General features: G+C 35.2%; 1 protein-coding gene across 1 annotated transcript in view; it reads right to left on the bottom strand.

Moving 5' to 3' along the window:
• The window catches only part of CFTR (CF transmembrane conductance regulator), a gene marked incomplete at its 5' end in the record, with an annotated part of 159942 nt that overhangs the window by 91278 nt on the left and 49275 nt on the right, over positions 1-19389 (bottom strand). The window contains 6 exons of the mRNA XM_084229492.1: positions 3067-3159; positions 4970-5216; positions 9149-9274; positions 9970-10133; positions 11033-11122; positions 13966-14181. Coding sequence (XP_084085618.1) covers positions 3067-3159; positions 4970-5216; positions 9149-9274; positions 9970-10133; positions 11033-11122; positions 13966-14181 — 936 coding nt within the window. The remainder of the gene's footprint in view (positions 1-3066; positions 3160-4969; positions 5217-9148; positions 9275-9969; positions 10134-11032; positions 11123-13965; positions 14182-19389) is intronic.

Raw genomic sequence — 19389 nt, 5'->3', positions numbered from 1 at the left:
CTTGAACTCTCTAAGTCTCAGCTTCCTAATACATAAATAGAAATATTACCTACTCACAGGTTTGGAGTGAGGGAGGAGTCATTTATAACTCATCAGGCACTTGCCTTTTGAATAACTGGGTGGATGGTGATGTCATCCAAGAAGGTGGAGACACACTGGAAGGAGTGGATTTATAAAACTTTGGGAGTGATGACTGTGAAATGCTTGAGGATCATACAGGAATTTGAAAATATATGTATTAAGTTCAGGAAAGAAACTGGAGCCAGAGATTTGTATTTGAGGGTCACTGGCACACTGACATCATTGAGCCTGAGTGTGGTAATCCAGAGAAAGCATCAAATGCCAGAAGGAAACCTTAAGTAGGGACTGGGTAGCCCCTCATGGCAGGCAGGGTAGGTTGGGAAGCCACTGTCTGAGGATAAAATAATTATAAAGAGTGGTTCACTAAACCTAAGTTAAGTGATAAAATTAAGAAGACAAGAATTTTAATAGATTGGTGAAGGCAGAATCCAGAGTTTAGTGGGGGAGAATTTCATAAAGATAAGGAAGCAAGAATAGATTTGACAGCAACGGGAAGGAGAGTGATGATCGGAGGAGAAGGGTAGGTGTGCAAAAGTCAAGAAAGTTTTTTTAACTTGAAAATATTTAAATGTGAGAAGGAATTAGTTGAAATGAGTTGTTGAATTTTCCCGAGAGAGAATAATTGTTGGGCCCGTTTTGAGAAGAGGAAGCTAGACACTAATAGTTCAGTAAAAGCCAGGAAGAAACATTCTTTTTTCTCTTAGAAAAGAAGAAAGAATGAAACGATAATTCCAAGGGCAGAGAGAGAAGTTGGAAGCATCCCTTCAGAATGATGGCTTCTACTGTAAAAGGTAATGCCATCAGCCTGGGGTCTGGGGAGGAGATGAGATAGAGGGCAGGGAGGTCGGGGACTTCAGAAAAGTGGTTACAAATCTGGAATGGCTTTGGGAAATGGTAAAGGAAATTCACTCAAGATAAATGAAAGGATTTCCCAAGAAGATTTATAGACCCAGTTGTTAAAAATGTAACTGCATAAAATTTACTATTGACAAAAATACATGATATTCCCAGATAGAACCTCTTTCATCAAAGCTAACAAATTTTGAAAGTTTTACAGCAAAGCATTCAGTAATTCAGTTGAGAGTGCTTCTGGGAGAAGACAAAAATGAATGGTCTTGGAAAAAGCAGAGGTTACACACTAGGAGGTTACACACTAGGAGGGATCCCAAACTGAAAGTTGAGTATACCAGAAATCTTGATGAAATTGAAAGGCAGTAAGGGTGGAATTAAGAGACTGAGAGAGCTGAAGGGCTAGGAAATTCTAAGTCAAGAAAGATTTCAGAGCATGATATTTCTAAAGTGGATTAAGTCTAGCTGCTCACAATGCTTAGGATATGACTAAAAGAGAAAGTTTCTAAAGAAATCACTATAAAATATAACTGTTATGGACAGTATGGGATGTTTGTTCATGTGAACACTGAAGGCTCAGACATGATGGAAGACGGCACAACAACAAGGGCCACTGTCCTGAGAAAATACCATTAATGAGTTCTGAGTTTAATACGTGAGAGTCAAAGACTAGATGAGGACACAGCCAGGTGGGAGGCAACAATCTAGCAAAAAGGGTTGCAGACTGTGATATTTGGGTTCAAAATCCAACTCTGCTGGCCTTTGTCAGTTATGTGAGCTAAGTAGATACCTTAACCTTTCTATATTTTTTCTTTTAAACGTGAGGGGACAGAAGGAGGGAGATGGAAGAGCACCAGGGACCACAGTGATGGTCCACAGGTGTGGCAGTGGGAGAACTATGGTGACCACACCTGAGGGGAGAAATCATATACTGCCCCCAAATGTAAGAAAAAAAAAGTACTTAATTTAAACATAAATGAACTGAAATAAAAATAAAAAGTTTTTAAAGGCCTCTTAACCTTTCTAAGTTTTCATTTCTTTATCAGTAAAATGGAAATATTCATATTACTTAGGATAACAGGAATGCTATTTATATAAGACAAAATGTATGAAGTGCTTATTTTAGTGCCTGGCACATACTCAGAGTTATTTTATGAGATGGAGGGAGAGTAAAGTAATTTTCCACCAAAGAAGGGAAAAAAATTGTGTGGAAATGTCAAATTTTTCATTTTCCCTTCATATCTAGTAGGGAATTTGCAATTCCCAAAGCAAAAATGTAACATTACACACACAAGTTTCCAAAAACAATTTTGTGAGACAGATAAAGAATTATTCCCTTACCTGTAACTTAATAACTGAAGTGAAACTCTGCTGGATGAGTTACTTATATAAATAAAATCAATTTATGATATTGTGAAATATGTAGAAATAGGACATTTATTTCACAATATCTATCTTTACTTAGCAGATAAATGATAAAGAAGAACTCAACAAGTGTACAGTAATAAAACCATCAAGAGTTCTCAATACTCACATATGCCAAAAATCATAATATTTTGTGATAATATTTTGTTCTGGCTATGAAAAATAGGAGAGAATTTATAACCATGAGTGAAAATAAGTAAATATACATTGGTCTATCTCTCATACACCTTTATATTGAACGGTATATGGAATGCACCTTGGAGTAGAGAAGTTAGCATCTACTGAGGAGTGATTATAAACATAATCACTCTGCTGAACACATTACATAAGTTATCTCAGTCAATCTTCAGAACACATTTACTAAGTAAATATTAATATTCCCACTTTGCAGACGGAGAACAAATAGCTCCACAAAGTAACTTGGACTAGATTACACAAATGGCAGAGTCAGGATGCAAATCCTGCTCTGTTTGACTCCAAAACTGATGAGATTTGTATTATTTCCTAAACGGTCCTGTGAAACAAGTTCTGATGGAAAATGCTGAAGAGATTTTTATACTGTAATATTCCTGGGCCTCTACTTCTTAATCTATAAAATAGTTCTCACAAACTATCATCACACTAACTTTGTTGTTCACTGAGATGAAAACTAGATTCACCAAGAAGAAACTGCTTAAGTATTTAGTGAAAACAATTAAAAAAAATTCTGACCTCCTCCCAGTAAGCTGTTGCATTCTCCATCATGACTTCTGTGGTTGTTAAATTGTATTCTAATGTCTTATATTCTTGTTTCTGTAAGAAATCCTGTTTCAAAAGAGAGCAAACATGCATCATAGAACCAGATTAGTGTATCATAACAACTATATTACTCTCTAATAGTGCTGCATCTCATATTTGGATTTTATGAATTACATTAGAAATGATGTCTTAATAAAATAAGTTTATAAGTGTTCTAAAGTTCTAAAAATTGCCAAGTATTAGATTTCATCATTTCAAATATAAAACTGTTTTTATACAGTAGATTTTGACATACCATTGAGTCTTCTTTGTACTGTTACATATCTTAATCTTAGTGATGAATTTATGAGGTAACTCTGAATTACCCACCCATGTGCTTCAATTCATCATTAGGACAGAGAGAGAACTAATGTGTTCATCTTTACAGCACCTCCTAATTAGGGGCATCATAAACATCACTTCTCTGGGTTCAGTAATGGTATAATGATCTGATACAAGTGATTTTAAGCAAGAACCCTTAATTCTAAAAAGAAGGCATACTTTCCTGAGGAAGGTTGGAACACAAGGAAGAATTAAGTCCATGCATCCTGAGGTCTTCCCTGTAGAAGGTAGTAAAAAAAGACTGCTACTTGCCAAGCTTTATCTAGTACTTCTTTGCTTTTCTCTCTTCTCTTTTACTGAAATTTCCACATTGGCTTCTTTCTCTCCCAGTTTTGTTTTGAATATCTGTTCTCCAGTTATGTTCCTGTTCAGTGACTCTATGGCTCTGTTCAAGTCTCTTCCCCTCAACAATTCCCCTTGGCCCCCATCAAACACACACAACCCTGATGGGTTAACAGAAGAAACAAAATAACTCCAAGGATTGCCATGATTCTGAGCTACATTCGCCAACTTGTCTAAATCACAGATCTCAAAGTTGCATAGTCTTTTCAAGGTGCTGTGATTAAGGAAGATGGCTGAGTTGAGATTGTGATAAAGTATCTCTGATTGGGGGAGCTGCCACTGATTGTGAGAGAGTACTCAGTTCTCTATTCAATTTTTCAAAAGAGGCTGAAGCCATGATATCTTTTGTCACATTTCCCAATATTAATCAGAGGAAACTAATTGATTTTTTTTTTCAAATGTAGAAGTAAAAAAAATAGGTCTGGGCCCAAAATCAGATCTATGTGCCACTGTCTGAAAACTGGTTTAATTAAAAACTGGCAGAACCACTGAAAAGTGGCTTTACCTTCAGTTTTCATTTATGTCATTGTCATTTATTTTCTGGATTTCATATTTACATGAATGTCAAAATATATCTAACAAACCATTCTGATCTGCATATAAATTATAAAAATCATAATCATAACCACACACAGATTCATGGTGATGATTCGATTAGCTTTGTATAAATTGAAACTCATCATCAGAGGATTTCAAAACTTATCTTCAAAGCTACTAGTTACAGCCTTGCTGGAATTTTAAAGTAACTAATGTGGCATAAAATGCCATTCTCATCCATCATACTGAATAGGGAAATGTTTATAAAAGTTTGTGGTGAACATGCCTAGTGTTAGCTTCATGGTGACTGTCTCCATCTTTTTGCACAGTCAAGTTCATTAGAACTTATTTATGGATTTATTATTTGAATAAAATTCTCCAGAATGCAGAGATAATATTTTCTTCAATTTCTCTGTCTTAGGAGAATCTCACTGGTCTTCATTTCACTAGGCCTTCATTACATGGACTCACTAGATCACATATAGACATCAAGAGCAGAAATCCTATACAATAAACAGGCCCAAAACCAGGAATTCATTTCTACAGAGTCAGCCTTCCAGAAAGGTTCTAGAATGTTCTAGAACCATAATATAACTGTTCAGTCATGGCACATTACCTGTATTTTATTTATGGCTCCAATAGAGTCATACCATGACTGCACGGCCCCAGGGAACTGCCGAGTGACTGCCATGCGCAGAACAATGCAGAATGAGATGGTTGTGAATATTTTTCGAAGGACGATTCCTTTGAGCAGTGCATAGGGGAGCACAGATAAAAACACCACAAAGAACCCTGAGAAGAAGAAAGCTGAGCTATTGAAGTATCTCACACAGGCTGCCTTCCGGGTCAGTTTCAATTCTGTTCTATAAAAAAATAAATAAGATTCAGGGTGCTTATTTACTTTTCAGATATTAGACATTATAAAATATAAAGTCTGAAGGTGGGCTCTTGAGTCTTTTTCTCTGTTTTCTGATACTTTTCACAACCCTGTATGATTTGCGTGACCTCCAGAAAGTTATTTAACTCTTTTCCTGAGTCATCTTGTCTAACAGGCAAAAACAATAAATGAACCAGTGACTTGCATATAATACCTATAAATATTTTAAAATTAATAATCTCAATTATTATTACTACTTTTTAAATATATTTCTTTATTATTAAAGTAAATTATTGTTAATTTTATTATTTAATTACTAAAATTATCATTAATTTTATTACATTAAAATGAGGATTTGGTCTTTTTTTGTGGTGGGTTGATAATTTAATCAATTAAATATGGAAATGAAGACAATGTTAAAGGAAAAGAACAATTTGATTGTCACCTAATAGATTCTTAATGCTTTAGAAATTCTAGCTTGTCTTTGGAGAAAATTAAAAATAACATAAGCCACAAATTTCTCAAACCTTAGCATGAGTTAAAATCTCATGAGAGACTTGTTAAAATACAGAGCCTCAGACTCACCTCTCAAAAATATTTACTGAATAAATCTGCAATAGTATTCCAGAATATGGGTTTTTAAAAGAACCTAAGTGATTCTGCTGCAAGTAGTTTCCAAAAAATTAGAGGAGAGTAGATACTGCATCCTCTCAAGTCTGCCTCTCTCATTTTACTAGAGTTATTTGTAATCCAAATATATTACATTTTTTTTTTAGGGTCATCTCTAGCTCTTTTTATTGGAGAAGCCTAACTATATGGCAGACATCCAGATACAGAGCACCTCCTTGACATCCAGGCCCCTATCCTGTTCCTGAGCTCAAGAATAAAAGCCCCCAGCCCATCCTATTTACTCTAGAATTTACCGGGAAGTAAATTCTCTATAGGTAGGTAATTAAATTTGTTGTTTTTCTCCTACTAATGTCTCTTATTCATTTGTTTACATGATAGACCAAGAAGAACCCAGAGGGTTAAGAAAAATTTCTCCTTGACCCCTAAGAACCAAAACTGTCATTCTCAGGCTTGTCGCATTTTGGGAGCGATGTGAAGATAAATAGTTCAAAAAATTTGATTTTAATTTTTAAAATTGGAAGTGATTTTTAAATTTCCGGCACTTGAATTAGAAAGTGAATCACCTGTCGTTTGAACAATTCAAAGGCTGCAGATATATCTAAGATAACAAAAGTCGCCTCAACTGCCTTTTCTTCCACTCATATGCCATCATCTACTTAAATAATTTTATTTTTTTGTGATTATATAAACATATTTTACATTTTTGATCTTCTAGACTGAGCTGCAAATGTGCTTTTTTTTTTTTTGATACATTGATAATAGTTTTAAATGCTCCAACAGTCAGAAAACAAGGAGTACAGAGATTGGTGAGAACAGTGCACAACGCTGCCTTCAACCTCTGTCCTTCTAAAACAGGACCATAAAAAGTGGGATCCCTATGATCCTCCTCATTCAGCCACTGTAAGGGAAAGCGCAGCAGTGATCCAGACAGGTGGAGGGATCCAAAGGGAGAAGCAATAGCCATGCCTAGCCTTTGGACTCTAGTTCGACATACTTTTATAACTCAGAAAAAAAAAAAAAAACTTCTTATTCTCAAGTGGCAGAATCCTGAGTAACTCTTTAAAATCTGGGGGAAAAAATGTAATCCTGAGTACAGTGATGAGGAAAATGGAGCTCAAGGTGCCCTACCTAGATTGTGATTCACAGTCTAATGAAGTCAAGCCTTATCTTTTTCAATTTTTTGTCACTGAAGACAGATTATGGTTTTAGAATCTCACTGGGGTTTAATCCCTAGCTCTGCCAGTGATAGCTATACTATCTCAAGCAAGTTGTCTTTCCTTTGAGCCTATAGAAGGAAAGCAAAATAGCATCTCCTTGTGGAGTTGTTAGCACAGCAGAGGGCATGACACAATGTGTGTCCCTCATTCTTCAAAAGAAAAAAAAAGAATATTTTCTAGGTTGATATTAAAAAAACCTAGAAAACACTTCATAAAAATGTGAACAAATTTGTCCAAATTGTTGTTGAAATGAATAAGAAACAGCTGACAGCAGGGGAAGAAGTAGGACTACAAGAAAAATGGATTAATGAACATTTATAAGTCACCCAGGAATCTATGCTCCGCATAATAAAATCACTAACACTTTATGAGTCATAAAAATATTTTATGAGTTTCTCATAAAAAAAATTGAAAATGACTTTATTATCAAGGAGCAATAAAAGAATAGATTTTTTTCAGGGAGCTTGCAAATCCTTTTGCCCAATTCAACAGTGGCCCAGGCTGAGGCAATCACCTCTTTGAAGTACATCCTGCCAATTTTTCCAGAACATTATATTTGCTCTCTTGGGTAGAAGCAATTCTTACTTTCCCATATTTACATCAGTACTGTCCAACCTTTTCAGGTAACAATTTCATGCCACATTAAGGAACTGGATTATACAAGTTACAACCACATTGACTATTAGAATTGGTCAAAAAGAAATACAGACTAGGATGGATAGATTTAATCTTCTGAGGAAGAGGGTTAAAAACCCAAAGTCAAGATAAGTGAGCACCAAGAATAACCTGACCAGGAGTTACCATAAAGCCTGAGAAAACTGGATTCTCTGATGACCTCATCACTCTTGCTATGTCTATGCTTATAGGCGTAAGTGTGACCAAGGGACAAGTGTGATGGGGGATAAACAACTTCAACCAATGAATCAATTCCCCCAAGAACTTTAAGCATATTCTGGAAAGCAAAATATAATTCCTTTCCTGGATTTGTCTTGTAAGGCATAATAAAAACAGGTGACCATTAATGTTTGGAAAATAAATACTCTTTTACTCTTTCTATTTACATGGCAAAGGAATTAACATTTCAGCATTTCTTTTGTTGTTCCAATCACACACCTGCAGCTCAGTTACCATTGTCCACTGGAATCAACAGCCTGAATTCCTGATAACACATATTCATGCCACCCAAAAAGTATTTTTCCTCTTCCTTATAGGGTATCTGCCCCTGTGAAACTCTCATATGCAATACATCCCAAAATTATTTGCACTTAACTGTATAGTCAACCTCACTGAGTATCCTAAACCATTTTTTATAAAACCTGGAACTTGACTAAAGAGAAATGGTATCATGACTACAGAAATGCCATATATTTTGCCCAAAATTCTCTCAGTGATCCTATCTCAGTCTGTGCTGACTTTTTTTGCTGGAGAGAGTCTTTCCTAATCAATGAAAGAAAGGTTGTCTGAGGTTAAAACAAGACTAGTTATAAGTGCCAGGTAATGACTGTATCTCAGGTGGTGGTTCGCTTACACTGAACTTCTCAAGTTGGAGAGCTTATATAAACACAATTTATAGACATTATCCAGCATTAAGTTAATAAGGAACAGACATTTTAACCAAATAGAGAGTTTTTCATTTTTTGTGAACACATAAATTAAGTAAAATGTAATAGAAAAATCACTCATTTTGTTCAAAATTATATATTATAATTATGTATTATCATTATATATATTTAGTAATCTAGCAGTTCCATTTAAGATTTCAATCAACTTCCTGTTTCATGATCACTATTTTAATCAAATAAGCATATTAAATAGCTGTAAACACATACAGGCAATTATTCCATAAGGTATAAATATCCTTAAAGTACAAAACAACACATGTGATCAACTATATAAAACTACACCCCATGAAAGTGACTTTATACAAATCATGATGAATGTTGACTTAGTTTAAACCAATTGTTTGTCAGAAACTGAAAAGATGAGTTGGAAGTTCACTGTGATAGACTTATTTTTAAAATATTAAACATTAACTTGCTAGTTATATTGAAAAATTATCAGAATGACTTACTGTCTTAGATTTTCAATAATTTTTTCCATTGCCTCCTCCCAGCAGTATGCCTTAACAGATTGGATATTTTCAATAATTTCTGAGGTGATCACAAGTCTTTCGTTGATCTTCCCAGCTCTCTGATCTCTGTAAACCAATTAATCAATCAACCAATTGAATACTTCATGAAAACAAGTCAAATTATCCACTAAGAATTGCTCAAGGTTTTAAGAAAAGTCACATTTCCTTTTATCAATAGATGGTAACAAAAAGAACAGCTGCCATTTACTAAGTGCTTTCAACATGCCAGACACTGTACTAAATGCATTCCATTTATTATTTCTAATCTAATCTAACAGTCTAAAGATGCATTTATCTCCATTTTAAAGATTAAAAAGCCAGAAACTCACCTAACTAGTAAGTATGCAAAGTGAGATTCAAGCCAAGAGCTAGCTGATTCAAAATTTGCATTTTTATCATACCCTAGCTGACAAACTAGAAGTCTTCTATCACTACCAGTAGTTGGTATCACTGACTCATTTTGTAATAAAAAAAAATAAATAAGTAGAGTTCTGGCATGATGATCCATGAACCAGAGTAGGAAAAGCTTATAAATTCTATCTAAAATATATGCATTCCCTCCCATTTACATGTTTCATTCATTCTACCTAAATCTTGATCATTGATGCCACTAAATCATTAATGCCACTAAAATAACTCCTTTTTAGTAGCACCCAGTAAATAAATCACAGTTCACTATGTACAGTAGTCCTGGGCTCTGTTAGAGAGGGCTTTCTGAAAACTTAATTTAAAACCTTTTAAAGCTATGGAAATAGTGTTACCTATACTTCATCATCATCTTCCCTAAGCCGGACTGGAAAAGGGCAATGACAATTAGGAAAGCAAGTCCACAGAAGGCAGAGGCCTGTAACAACTCCCACAGCAACCCCATCAGAAGGGTCACTTGTAAAGGAACAATCCACACGAAATGAGTCAATGCAAGTCCCTGGAAAATAAAATCATAGTGAAAACTAATACATTTTATCCACCTTCACCCCCAAACAAACAAGCATAGATGAAAGAAATCAAGCTCAGTGAACTTATACAACCAAACATCCCCTGGTTCTGAATATGCAAAAAGCTAGGTGTTTGTTACATGGAGCACACAGCAATGTGCTTTAACACTGTACACACAGTCCAGGATTTCCCAGGGGACAAATTTGAAGTCGCTGCTTTTTAAAGTATGTTTTTACTCAATGGAATAGAGACTGAGCATCTTAAGTATCATGTAAAGAATTTGTTGTAAATAATTTTCTTCTATTTTTATAAAGCAAGAGTGATGGCACAGAACATGGGGAAAAAAAGAAGCTTCAACTACTTCAGAAGCTTCAACTACTCAACTGCACAATTCTATCATTTGATGATATCTTCAGAATAAAGCATGCTCAATTCAATGGTAACTTACTTAGTACCTGCTCTGGATCCAGCACCTTGTTCAGTACTAGGAATGCAAAGATAAATAGAACAGCATATCTGTCCTCAAGGACCTTGCTTTTGTCTGTGACACAAGACAGCACTTAACAGGCACTGCTCAGAGTATCATACTCAGCCAAAGTAAATAAGTGATTTAAAGTATTAAAGAGAAACAAGATCTGACAAGGATTGAATTTTGAAAAACCTTATTAAATACACAGCAAGTCAAGGTGCCTTTGAATTGAGTTGTCCCACAAAACCCGAGAATGGTCTTCTGCTACACAACTTAGCTTTGTCAGTTTTTAGAAACAGGAAGTTAAGGATGCATACAATTTAACCACTTATAATTGCTATATGACTCAGAAAACTTTGGGGGGAAGTTTTACAATTTATAACAATAATACATAAAATATTAAGCCAGTAGGTACATACTTCATCAAATTTGTTGAGGTTGTTGGAAAGGAGACTAACAAGTTGTCCAATACTTATTTTATCTAGAACACGACTTGACAGCTTTAAAGTCTAAAAAGAAAAGGGGACATTAGATGGTGTTGACAGAGACAAATATAAGTAACATCATAATACAGCTGAGGAATTAAGTTACTATAAATGCATTTTAAGTAAAGGTAATGAAAATTATTTTATATTTCATCCAGTTTAGTATCTTTCTGTATTCTCTTCACAACAAATATGATACTGGCATACCTTTAGCTATTTTATTTTCAGTAGTAAGAGAGTAATAATTATTTTTATCCTCAAAAGTGGGAAAGATATTGTACTTATATATTCAGTTACATAGTGTGAGCAGTATTTATTTTGTTTTTGTATTATTTTTATAAAAGGAAAAAAGGCAGTGAAATTTGAAAGGGAAAAAAAAACCTTAGCTCTGAATTTTTCATGTAGTACTACAGTAATTCTATTGAGTAAAAGTACCATTAAAGTCAATAAAAGTATATTGTGAATAACTGTATCACTAATAATTTTGGGAAAGATCATATTAACAATACAAAATTCTTAAAATTTACAAAGAAAAATACATATACAATAGAATTTATCATTAAGATAAATATGATTATGAAAGATCAGTCATACTTTGCCTATAAAATTTAATAAGAATTGAAATGCCCATCTTGATGGCTTTCATTGGAGAGTACCCATCAAATACTTGTTTCAACTGAATCTCTCACATAATATGCAGCACTCAGTAGAGGCAAATCACTGTATTCAACGCTTCAGGGATTAAGGTTTATTTAAACATAATTCTCTTTACAAAGCAACCTTAGTTACATATGATAAATGAGTTTATTGTCATAAACCATAACAGTGTAGATAAAGAAAAAGGTCATATATCTGGTTATGAAGAGATTTTATTGAGGAGGCAGAATTCCAAAACACTATTTTGAGCAATATGGAAGGGTGGGAGGGAATCCTTTGAGCTGGATTACACATGATTTAGGCACAGACTCAGTCTCAAGGGACTGAGTTTTCCATGGGGCCTATCATGGAACTGTGTGCATGAACAAGTGCTGTGTGAACTTTTCTTAAGTTTGGTTAGTTCCAACTTCTTGAAATTCACAGACAAAACTCAATTCAAAATATAATTTGGATGTACCACAATTGCAGATTTTAGAACAAAGCAAAAGAGTGCTCTATTACAAAATTTGGAATATGGTAGGAAGGGTAATGGCTGCTGCCAACCACATGAATGAAACTGGGACCAGTTTACTTTAGGCTCACTTTAGGAATCAAACCAGAGCCATGTCGAGATGTTTTCACATCTTTGGGGAGGATGCCAATATTGGTCAATAAAAGCAAACTAGGTAGGAATAGATATTGAATATTGAACAGATACTCAATACTGAGAAAGAAGGACAGCTATGCTAGCTTCTAAATCTTCATTAATACACACTAGGTATGAAAGCAGTATATGGCTGTATTTCAGCCAAATGATATATATGGACTTCTTTACAAATAAACCTGCTATTTTTTAATCTTCCCTTTTGTAGCCCAGAGAGCACTCATGTCTTTGCTTTCTGTGTAACAGTTTACCATGCTTATTTTATTTTCCCTAGTAGTTGAAAAACCCTCCACTCCAAGGATTATGATTTACCCATTTTAGAAATTTGGGAGAAGCCTGTGCATAATGTACCATGTATTTTAGGCCCTAGTTTCTTATATCCATAAAATAGGGATAACAGTTTCTATCACGAGAGTCAAGATAGTAGACCAAAATCACTTAGAAGCTTGTCATGCACATCCTTAGGCTTTAGTTATACCAATAAGCACATTAAAAATACTTTAAAAACTAAATTCAACTGTCTTTTATATGCATTATGAGTAAATTGCACATTCTAAATGATACCTAGCAAATTCTTCACTTAAGCAAAATCTCTGGATCAAAATAAAATTTTGTTGATCAATCACCATTGCTTTCCTGGTACTTATGAACTGAAATGGCAGCTGAAGTGATTTGATTATACTGTGGACTCTGCTTTTTTCTTGTGCCTCCATAAAAGCCTTTTGAACAATAAAGTACAGCTATCAAGGTTTTATAACACAATTGACCTTGCATTTACATTACAGAAGCATCCTGGGATGCTAGAAGTAATTTCATATCTATGTCCCTTTATAAGGCAAGTGTATAGTTGTTATATTAGGGGAAGAAAAAAGAGATAAAGCAATAGCCAAATAATTGAATTAAAACAGCTTTCCATAATGACCTGGCAGTTGCAAGCAGTCACCTAAGGTCTGGAATCAGGTTGGTGAAAGAACACGTCATTGAAATGACCTTAAATTGTATTTTTAAAATATCAAAGTCTTAACTTGGATTCATCTAAACTATACTTCAGCAACTTTAGCTCCTGTCTGAACAATACACAAGAAAGGCAGGCAAGATTCTTATGATTGCCAAGCCCATGCTGTCCCCACAATTTTGAATTTGTAGCACTCACAGGATAACAGAAATCTAACCTAAAATAACCCAGTGGATGTCACCTCTATGTAATGAACAGTTACAGTGGAAACTTTTACTGCTTGGGTTACCATTAATAATTACATAGTATACTCTTCTTACTGAACATAAAAATATTGAGTCATTTCAGTAGGGAGCCATGGATTCTTTAAAAAATGATGACATGACTAGTGAAAAATAATCCATAAAACAGGCAATTTATAGAAGGTGTTCAGTAATTATTAGATAAAGTGAATTAAATTACCAAGAGAAACTAGAAACATTAATTATCGCCACCACTTATTTTATATGCATACAGAATTGACTTCAACACATATCCCTTACTTGTACCAGAATCACATTTAAAGCATGATGCCACTACAGGAAGCATGGAAACTGTACAAGGAAGTATTACCTTTTTATAAATCAAACTAAACATAGCTATCCTCATCTGCATTCCAATGTGGTGAAGGCCAAAAATGGCTGGGTGCAGAAGCAGTGTCCTCACAATAAAGAGAAGGCATAAACCTATGGCTAGGTAAATAGCAATGGAGCGTTCCACTTTGTTATCTGGATCATAGGAAGCTATGATTCTTCCCAGTAAGAGAGGTTGGACTGCTTTGGTAACTTCCTGCAGAAGAGGAAAAACAGAGAAATTAAATTTCATTTCCCATTCATAAAATGCCCTCACAATTTCAACACAATAAGTTTCATCTTTAGAGGACTTAAAATGTGTTTTATATAGAGGACCATAGCATTTATGAAACTCTCCAAGTTATTTTTCAAATCTTTATATTTTGAAATAGGAGTTATATTTTGATTAGAACAAAAGTCATTTGGAGACATTTGTGTCAAGTATTTTTGACTAAAGAGTGTATAATGGCCATAAAGTAAAAGTATAGTTTCTGGAGTGATGTGTTAACATCTACAAAGTACTTAATATTTTATAAGATATTTTCATATGATTTCTATGACAAATTTTAGGAGTCAGAGTGGGAATTATTATTTTCATATTCCAGATAAAAAAAACTAAGGCCAAAGAGACTAGATGACTTGATAAGATTTCAAAATAGAACTTTCAAAAGTATTTCAAGCAATGGCTTTATCTTCAGAATGAGCAACGTTTCTCCAGGCGATCACATAAAGGGGAGCTGGCAACAGGAGGAAGGAATATGCAGGCACTAGTAGTATTTAGTCAGTCACTTCATGGCCATGCCCTTCTCAATCTGGAATTAAGTATGAAGGAGTATGCCAACAAACTTCAAACATGAGGCAGTTTCCAAAGATTCATCAACCACTGAAAGGCTTACTAGTTGATAAAAAATGTCCAAAGTTGTGTTTTCCAAATGCATCTTTAGTCAATTACAATGTCAAATTGTCTGCCAAATTCAGTACCTTTTCTGCTGAGTATATAGGAGTTCTAACCAATCCTACTAAATTGCCTTCGACAGGGAAAGACACATAATACCCCCCACTTTATTGTTTTAATAAAATGGGGTCTAAGGCTAAACCCTGCAGGAAAATGATGGTATGCTGATTGGTTCCATTGTAAATGTATACTTTTAAGCCCTACTAAGCCCATAGTGTTGCTCAGTATAACTCCTTCTCAACCCTTAATTTCCTTTTTCACCCATTTGTCACCATTATTATGTCTTTTCTAGACCTTAACTACCCAACCACCAGCCCATTCAATCTCAATATAATTTTAAAAATACCTGGAGACAAACAAAAAATGAACATGTGAGTTACCCTGAATGTATGAGATGCAGCAAAAGCTGTACTGAGAGGGAAATATGTAGCAATATAGGCCCACATCAAGAAACAAGAAAGATCTTGAATAAATCATCTAACCTTATACCTTAAACCTTAAGGAAGTAGAAAAATAATAACAAACAAAAGCAGGAGTCAGTAAAAGAAACAATAAAAATTGGAGTGGAAATAAGAGAAATAGAAATGAAAGATAGATATCAAAACGAAACCATTAAATACATAGATGAAAACAGGCATGACATTGGCTTCATTTGGCTACTTAACTCTGATGGAAACAGAAACAAAAACAAAAATAACAAATTGGACTACATCAAGCTAAAAGTTTCTTCCTAGCAAGAGAATGCCATACAAACGAAAAGATACCCTACTATATGGGAGAAAATATTCGCACTTTATAAATCTGACAAGGAGCTGATATCTAAGAACTACAAAGAACACATATAATTCAAAAAGAAAGCAAAGAACCCAATCAAAAAATAGGCAGAAGAGCAAAATACATTACAAAATACGCACATAATGTATGTCTACATTACCAAAGTAGACATACAGATGGCAAATATGTACATGAAAAAAATGCTCATCATCACTATTATGAGGGAAATGCAAATCAAAACCAGAATGAAATACTACCTCACGCACATGAAAAAGTTCAACATTCGAAAGTACAGAAATAACAAGTATTGTTGAGGATATGGGACAAGAGAAGCCCCTTTACACTGTTGGTGGGAAGGTAGACTGGTCCAGCCTCTATGGAAAACAGTATAGAGATTACTCAAAATATTAAAATATATCTGCAATATGACCCAGCAATTTCACACCTAGGAATTCCACACCTAGGAATTCCACACCAAAGAATGCAAGAACACTAATATGAAGGTATATATACATTTCTATGTTCATTAAAACACTATTTAAAATAACCAAGGTAGGGCCTCCCCTGGTGGTGCAGTGGTTGAGTGCTGGGCTGTGAAGCTGCCCGCAGCCTCTGCAGGGACAGTTCCATCCCCGGCCACCGGCAAGGGTCCCACATGGCACGCAGACTTCTCCTGTTGCGCCCACTGCTCCCCTCAGCAGTGTATTTCGTCAGTCTGCCTGTTCTGTTCCCCACTCTGGCTCTGATGACTCCTCTCACCCTCCTGCACTTCTGACTGTACCCAGTGCTTGTATAAATAAATAAATAAATAAATAAATAAATAAATAAATAAATAAATAAATAAATAAATAAATCTTTTTAAAAAATAAAATAAAATAACCAAGGTATAGAAAAACCTAAATGTCCAAAGAGAGACTAGTAAATATAATGTGGCATACATACACAATGAAATACTACTCAGGGTTTTTTGGTTTTTTTTTTAAAGATTGATTGATTGATGATTGATTGATTGATTGATTTATGCATACAAGAGCTGGGGGTACAGGCCAGATGTGTGGGAAGGTGAGAGGATTCACCAGAGACAGCAAGGGACAGAACAGGCAGACTGATGAAATACACTGCTGAGGGGAGCAGCGGCGCGACAGGAGAGGTCTGTGGCGCCATGTGGGACCCTCACCGGTTGGCTGGGGTTGAACTGGCGCTGCAGAGGGTGCAGACAGCTTCACAGCGCAGCGCTCAACCGCACCAGGGGAGGCCCAAAATACTACTCAGTTTTAAGAAAAACAGATGAAATGTTGCCTTGCAATAACATGAATAGAACTGGAGGGGATTATGCTAAGCAAAGTTAGAAAGGAGAAAGACAATTCCTGGATGATTTCATGCATATATGGAATTTAGAGAAACAAAATAAAGGAGCAGGCAAAACCAAACCAAACCAAACCCCAGAAATCGAACTGTAGAATTGAGGCTAACAAAGAGGAGAGGGAGCCCAGTGGACTACAATGGAAGATTAAGTGTGGCACAACTAAAGATGTATGAACCTACACCTTTACATCATATATAGTGTTACAAATCAATATTACCTCAATGAAACAAAATAAATTAATAAAAGACATGAACCGATATGAATAAAAAGGGATGTATTTTTTTCTATCAACTTCATCCTCTGAAAGAACACTAATGTGGGCCCCCCCGGTGGCGCAGCGGTTGAGCGCTGGGTTGCGAAGCTGCCCACGGCTTCCGCAGTGCCGGTTCGATCCCCGGCTGCTCCCCGGCCACCAGAGGAGGGTCCCACATGGCGCGCAGACCTCTCCTGCCGCCCGCTGCTCCCCTCAGCAGTGTACTTCGGTCCTTCTGCCTGCTCTGCTCCCCGCTCTGGCCCTGGTGAATTCTCTCACCCTCCCACACTTCTGACTGTACCCAGTGCTTGTATAAATAAATAAATAAAACTTGAAAAAAAAAAAACACTAATGTATAGAGTGCTGTCATTGACCATTGGTTTTGTGTAGCTGATCATTTTATACTGTATATTTAGTATTTCATTTCAAAATAACTGTTAGACCAAGGCTCTGATTATAAGAAAATATTCATGTGTTTTAAAAACTTTCCCAACTAATCACAATCATGGGATAGTAGAGTTCCCTCATCTCATATATCCATATCTTAAATTTAAGTCTGAATTGCAGTAAACAGACAAATGCTTAAAAAGATTCACTAAACTACCCAGTAAAAAATGTTTATCATGTCTGTGGAATAGTGCTTATTTATTAAAAAAATATGTGCAGAAATTATTGTTTGCAGGCATACATTATTTAATGGATGCTTTATACTTTTACAACACATGTATCCATCTCTAGAATACCAATATAGAATTATTTTTGAGGTTTTGAATTTTATATAGATGGTATCGTACTGTGCATTCTACAATTGTTTTTAACATTGTGTTTAGATATTTATTACCAGGGATACGTGTATATCTACTTCATTTATTCTAAGTGCTGACCAACATGACATCCTGTGTATAAATTAGATAATGTGCTCCATGATTCTACAGTAGAAGAGAGGTTGTTTCCATTCCTAAACTATTACTAACTGTAAAAGTGTTGTCCTGGCAATTTTTATTAAGTTCTATATCTATGCCTAACTTTCTCTAGTGTAAATGGTTTTACTTTATAGTAACTCCTTAAGCTAGGAAAATCTACAGTCAATATAGCCCTTGGATTTAAAATTGTATGTATTAACATATTTGCATTACAAAACAAATTTTCACAGCGGTAATATTTTATCCTTAAAATTATTTTAGATGAATGTTTAAATCGTTCTAGAATTTTCTGATTTTCTTGTTTTTCATAGATGAATGTCAATACTATATTTTGATTTATTTTTGTATTATCATGTGTTACTCTTGCTGAAAGTGTATGGCTATAGAGCAGAAAGGAGCATCGATAATTACCATACATAGCAGATAAAGTATCATTTCTTGCTCATTATAAGATAATAACTGAAAGAGGCAACTATCACTGCTGCTCATGAATTCAATTGCTCATATCATAATTAGCATAAAACCTTTCTTCCTTTTCTAGAACCTATATATGTATTTTCCTAATAGATATTATATCAAATAATATAGTACTACTAAAAAATATCACATTACACATTTCTAAGGAGTAGCTTCTATTTATGGAATGCCAAAAAGAACATTCTAAGAAAAAAGAAAACTTTTCTTTTAAAGATTTATTTATTTATTCAAACAAGCACTGGGTACAGTCAGAAGTGCGGGAGGGTGAGAGAATTCACCAGAGCCAGAGTGGGGAACAGAACAGGCAGACTGACGAAATACACTGCTGAGAGGAGCAGTGGGCACAACAGGAGAGGTCTGCGCACCATGTGGGACCCTTGCCGGTGGTGGCCGGGCATGGAACTGTCGCTGCAGAGGCTGCGGGCAGCTTCACAGCCCAGCACTCAACTGCTGCGCCACCAGGGGAGGCCCAAAAGAAAACTATTCTACCAACCCAGTTGTACTCAAAATTTTAGTTAGAAAGGTACACATATAAGTTTGTTTCCTATTGAATAATTTGAACTAAACTCCCTGTCATTATATTGCCATAATTTTATTCATGCCCTGTCATCTCTATCACAAAGGCCCATTAGCTGAATTGCTATTCACTTGCCATTTATAGCAAAGTAAAAGTGTAT

Source organism: Talpa europaea (assembly GCF_964194135.1).
Source record: "Talpa europaea genome assembly, chromosome: 3".
Taxonomy (NCBI): Eukaryota; Metazoa; Chordata; class Mammalia; order Eulipotyphla; family Talpidae; genus Talpa; species Talpa europaea.
The sequence above is the reverse complement of the archived record's forward strand: the minus strand, read 5'-3'. Positions and strand labels throughout refer to the sequence as shown.